General features: G+C 39.9%; 1 protein-coding gene across 2 annotated transcripts in view; it reads left to right on the forward strand.

The window, feature by feature from the left end:
• Positions 1-6,090, forward strand: part of LOC137969378 (protein tweety homolog 3-like) — a 22,463-nt gene extending 16,373 nt beyond the window's left edge. The window contains exons 10-14 of one of the 2 annotated variants that reach the window (XM_068815587.1): positions 327-367; positions 1,260-1,349; positions 2,300-2,344; positions 3,392-3,491; positions 4,400-6,090. In XM_068815587.1, coding sequence (XP_068671688.1) covers positions 327-367; positions 1,260-1,349; positions 2,300-2,344; positions 3,392-3,491; positions 4,400-4,582 — 459 coding nt within the window. In that variant the 3' untranslated portion in view covers positions 4,583-6,090. The remainder of the gene's footprint in view (positions 1-326; positions 368-1,259; positions 1,350-2,299; positions 2,345-3,391; positions 3,492-4,399) is intronic. The other variant, XM_068815586.1, reaches the window with a different exon arrangement.

The following is a 6,090-nucleotide window of genomic DNA, read 5'->3' on the forward strand; positions in this document are numbered from 1 at the left end:
TAAAACCCCTAAAAGAGATCATTCTTAAAACATATTAAATATATATTTCTTCTCGTGCAACCCTAAACGAGACCTTTACTACTGATTCTGACTCGCTCTCCATCACACCCTAAATTTATACAAAAGTTCCACTTTTTAAACTCACACGATTATTGAATATTCATTTCCTTTTCAAATTATTGTCACTGTGTTTGAAACCCCTGATGAAACATTCGCACTCGTTTCTGACATATATCATGAGTCTAGACTGAAGGGTTCCTGGGTTTATATGGAACATGTATTCATTATGTAATTCATAGTCATCGTTTTTTTTTTTCGCTATGCAGGAATTCAAAAGCGCCAATTGTTATGTATGTGAAGTCGTGGTGTAAGTACAAAAATTACAGAGCGGTTGTCAAATGACTTTCGAAAGTGATTACGCGATTGCGATTGCTACGCTCAGTGGTTTTCTTAAAAGTCTCACACCAGTTTATCAACCAATGAAAGGGAAAACCAAAACCTATCGCGACTTGCTCGCGCGATTTTTCCCGCGCTTTGAGCTAGCGACAGTCGCAGGGACAGGTCTCTGCGACAAGTCTCTCCGTGTGTACTACTTGCAAGACAAGCCGGCCGTGTGTCCAGGGTCCGGTTGTTCAAAAGCCGATTAACGCTAATTACCAGATTAAAAATTAACCAATTAAGGAGTTTATTTTCTCTACTCCCAAAGGCTGTTCAACGCTGATATTCGGCAAAACTTTACAGTAGAAGAAGTCAATCTTGAAAAACAAAAATGAGCAAAAGAAACTTTCACCAAAAAGTTAAAAACATGAAACAATAGTTTACGCTAATCCTGGTTTAAGTTAATCGGCTTTCGAACAACCGGGCCCCGGTCTTTAATCAAGAATATTTGTAAAAAGCTTTAAAATACAAAGTAATGTATCGTGTTCTTTGCAAATTGAAGCTTAATTATCACTGAAAAATGCATGGTTCCCCCCAATTAGCACTTGCTAAGTTCCGCTTTCTCCGCGTAGTTTTAAACCGCCCAAAAATATCCCAGTTTTACTAAGCACCACCCATTGGAAACCCGAGTGTCTCGATATGCGCAACACGTATGCGCAATAACAACAGTAGGCTCCTTCCTTAATTAGAGTCTCTTGTTCTAACGAATCTTAAAGGTACTTATTGCCAAGACTCCACTGAGTTCGCCATGGTTTCTTCTGTCTAATTCAAGTTGTGTGATCATGAAACGTATGAGAGTTATTATGCTTTATCTATTGCAGAAATGGCATCGCCAGGCTCCTCTTAGTGAGTCTGATTATTGGTGTTTTAGTGATTATCATCCTGTCTTTAGTGTTACCTATTTATCATAGGTAAGTCGCCCTGCAAGCAATACCTTGAATCGTATTTCTAACTCATCTTCTCTACCTTTCTCCCGACCCTCGTATACCATGCCACCTTCATTCCCACCCCACCCACTCTCGAAACGATCTACATTCGCTCCAGGATGTAGTTGTTCGAAAGCCGATTAACACTGTCACCACTTTTTAAATACCAACCGGGGTTTGACTGATTTTCCTCGTCAAAACAGCCTTCGCAATAGCCAGAATGCTAAACTGAAACGTGGAAGCCAAAATTGCTCGGTTAAAAATCTTGTTAAAACTTACTTTATCAACAACTCAACTGCAGTTGAATTTTCCATTAATCTAAGATTATCTTAATCCAGCCCTTAACAAGTGGTCCCAGCCGAAACGGTCATGTGGAAACTCCTTATTTTGATGAAAGTAAACTGGATTCAGATAACTTTAACATTAAGTTAGGATGAGCTTATTTGGGCTTTAGACAGCTGGCGTTTGGTAACCAAGGAGAGTATTCTATTTTGAAAAACCTATATCTCGCCTTGTTTTGTGACATCCCCCATCCCCTCCCCCCTCAAAGGATTTTGGCATTAATCTTTAAAAACGAACAAACCGCTGTTTTTTGAGTGGGTACTCACGTCTACAGACATTGATAATCCAATGGCTTCAGCAATATCGAGTGAACGTTGTTCTTCTTGAGAAAAGTTGACGAGCAAATAAAGCACCTGCCGAACTGCTTTCTACAATTTTTTTTTTTTCTTTTTGGGGGGGGGGGGGGGGGGAGTTTCATCCAAGGGAAATCTCTGCAGTATCTGGCAACTTTTGTCGAATTCGCGCGGGAAACTTACTTCATTGATAAATTACTGACATGTGATTAGTTTTAGTCATAATAAAAGGCGACGCGTGATTGGTGGATTTTGAGGTTACCTCATAAGCCATATGAATATTTTTCATTGCTTTTCTAGAATACCAAAGCATCGAAAGAACCGAAATTTGTTCAATTTGTTTTGGTAAGAAATACAATTTAATTATGTTCTCATATATTTATCTTAGGTCTGATTTGTTTTAGCACTCTCCCCTTGCTGTTTCTGCTTGCGTGGCCAAATACAAGCATAAGTCGATTTTTGGAGCCCATAACCAGAATATTAAGTCTATGTAACGGCATTTTCACAGATCAAGCTATTTTCAGACGAGTTCTTAAATGACTTGCATGGCATTGAGTGACCATTCTCAATCCCGTGGGTAATAATTTGTGATGCAAGATTCGTGATTTGCTGGAAAGGTCTGGTTTCGCGAGAAAATCAATCTAAAAATAAGTCGGTCTGTAAAAACGCCGTTCCACAAATACAATGAAGTTGTACTTTCCTAGTCATGGGCTCATCTCGGTTGAGATATCAATGCCAAGCCGGCCACATTTGCTCCCGGCCACGATTTGCAAATAGTGCATGGATTCTTTAATTAACGTTCCTCAGCATTTTTTGAACAACGGTTGTGATACGTGACCGATAGTGAAATCTGTTTTTGCTCAGTGTCGGTAGTTGTTTGGATCATCTCCATAATACTTGGTTTTGGATCTCTACACTTGGTAACTGGCTTAAAATCTCAAACAACATTTTCATCCATTCACAGACTAATCCAAAACGGGAGGCCATGAATCGGAGCGCACAACTGCATTACATTTGTGCAACGGCGTTTACACTGACCGAGTTATTTTTAGATTGATTTTGTTGCGAAACCGTACCTTTCCGGCTAATCACAAGTCTTGCACGAGATATTATTAGCCGTGGGATTGAGAATAGTCACTCGTGCAAGGCATATCTTATTTAAGAACTCGTCTGAAAATCGCTTGATCCGACTGTGCAAATGCCGTTACATTGACTGAGAATTGGAGTTGTAGGCCCTCGGTTATGGGCCCCTATGCAAAACCAATTGTCACTTATTCGCACGTGTTTTTCCGCGCCAATTGCCGGCGTTTTGCTGTTTGATTGATAGGCTCATTTGATTGGGTGATTGACCAAAAGAATATCGTCGCTAAACTGCTAACTTGTTTATTGCAGGTCCGATTCACCTCTTGGCACTCCTTACCAGTCTATTTCGGAAGATGATAGCATATCTGAGACTGTTCCTCTGAACTCTAGTGCTCCACTGCCATGCACGGTAAGTTCTCTCCTTTTTCAGTTAAGCTTTTTCCCCCTTGATTGGCAATAGTCCCATTCCAATTCATTTTAGCGTGCCTTGTCCTCTAATCGTGTCCAAGAACGCACTTATGCCCAGAAATGCGCGCAACAACAAAAATCACAAAATTTAACAACTTCAAGGGTCAATAGATTTAGCACAAGAGCACTAATTGGGGACACTAACCAAATTAAGTCAAATCAAATCAAACATTGGTGTTTGTAAAGAGGAGAAAACCGAAGTACCCGGAGAGACACGTCTCGGAGCAGAGAAGAGAACCAACAAACTCAACCCACATATGACGCCGACTCTGGGAATCGAACTCGGGCCACATTGATGGGCGACGAGTGCTCTCACCACTACGCCCCCCCTGTCCTCGCCACCAACATGACGAATTTTGGTACATGCGGTACAATTTTTTGCGATTTAATTCTTGTCAGATTGCCAAACCTACGCAAATTACCTCAACAAATACAAGCCAGCCTTGTTTACGATTTTGGTCAATCTGACGAGTTTAGCGAATTACTGTCAATAACGAAAACTTTCGTGTGAAAGAAAATAGAGCCAATGTGAGGTAAAACTTAGTGTTATCGATAAGTCTTGCACTTCGACTCACTCGTTCGGAAACTGCCTCGTCGGCTATTGTTCGGTATTTCGAAGCTGTTTTCGTCGTCGGGGATTGAAACACGAAAATTCGTTTATATCAGACGCGTTGATGAAGGTAACCTAACCATTGCAAGAACGATTCGTTAGCAGACGAAATGCAAACTTCAGTAATTAAAGTGATCATTAGTGTTTATCATGAGAGCATTCCGTGCCAGCAAACGCAAATTTTCGTTAATTCATCATAGATTAATGTTGTATTTTTTCTTTTTCTCGTTTATTCGTAGTACAACTCTGTAAATCATTCATCGCTGGAATTCCATTCCATTGAAGAATCAGGGGCCATACGACAGTTTTTAACTCCTAACGAAACCGAGCCGCTCCCAGCATCCTCTGCGAAAGTAAATCCTGCACCCTCCAACCCCGTGATTCCCAGCACAAGGGGACAGATCACGAGCATGGCTTTTTGATGATGCAGCGTATTTAAAAAAAAGTATATTTCCTAGTTCGCTTTAGGCTAGTTTTTAAAGCCTTTTACTTTATCAATCCATGTCCTATAATGCTTTACTTTACTTTACAATAGCTCTATTGTTTTCCATCCAATCGCCCTGTAATTATCATTTACAGAAATGCGTATATATACTAGGTATGTTTCTGTCACAATAAAGCCGTCTGACGATCGCGTAAGCTCAAAATTACGGACAACCAAGGTTTTTTCTTTGATTTTCTCTTTTATTCTATTACAACGCTCTGCAAACCGCATCGAGCACTTTTTCTCAGCGAAGACTGAACCAGTTGCACTTTGTATGAAGATAGACATAAACATTTTACAGCATCTTAAAACCTACCTCCATGTCAAAACATGGTCGCGTTTTAGATTAGTGTTATCATTATATCCTAGTGTAAGCGTAGCGTAATTGGGCATAAGTTAGTGAGAGAAATACATCTTTCACTTAGCCAGTCATTTTAGCTTGTATTTTTCAGAATGTCTTAAACTCCTTTTACACACGGACAAAAAGTGGCACGGCACTCCAAGATCGTGACACGGTACCTCAGTTTTGAGTGCCGAACACACCTCCAGAGCTGTGCTTGCTATGGCACGGGTGCGTAGTATGCCTTGTATATTTGTTCTGCTTATACACGAAAAATTTACCGTGCGGTACCGTGGGTTTTGGAGTGCCGTGCCAGTTTTTTAGTGTAAAGCGGGCTTTATATTGTTTTGACCAAACATGTACATAATTCTTGATTTATTTCTTGGCGAAGAAATAACAAGGTCGTTTTTCACTTGAAAATGTCATTTATCTGTGTAGCCATTTACGAGCCTAATGGTGTCGCAGTTAGCTAGTCTTTATCCTTGGGATTTTTGGATTTGCCTTGTGGAACCTGTGTTTCATATTCCATGGGATTTCTTTAGTTTTTCCATATATTTTTTAAGAACGAAGATTTCAGTGTAAAGAGTTTTCATCTTTATTATTCCCATTTTTAAGAACGAAAAATTTTCATGGTCAAATATTTATTTATCCCTCCTATTTTTCGTACATGTACTATCTGGCTGTTTCTGCAATTAAAGTTTTTAATTTCACACAGAGTTTATTTCTTTTGTTAACCTTATTGCGGGGTTGAGAGTTTGCTTTGTGAACATCTCCCCCTCATTTTACAAACTAAGCCTAACTTTTGTCTATGATTTTTCCTCAACTCACCATCCACACACACATAATTCCCCCCAAAATACCTGCTGACTAGTGAATGTTCTAGTTAGTGGAGAGAAACCCCTTCTTGTAAGGCGGATTCTAATAAAAACACCATTAGGGAAGCCACAAAGGTTGCTAGTGAAACTGCTGCTATAACTATTAAATAACAAACCCTACAAGGAAACCCGAAAAACGCTAGGCTTGACCGAACCTCGAACGATTGCAATTGTTTGTTATTTTTTTGTTTGAGCAGGTTGAAGTTTTGGCAGCTATTCTATTGGCCTGCT

Source organism: Montipora foliosa, chromosome 9 (genome assembly GCF_036669935.1).
Source record: "Montipora foliosa isolate CH-2021 chromosome 9, ASM3666993v2, whole genome shotgun sequence".
In the NCBI taxonomy this organism is placed as follows: domain Eukaryota; kingdom Metazoa; phylum Cnidaria; class Anthozoa; order Scleractinia; family Acroporidae; genus Montipora; species Montipora foliosa.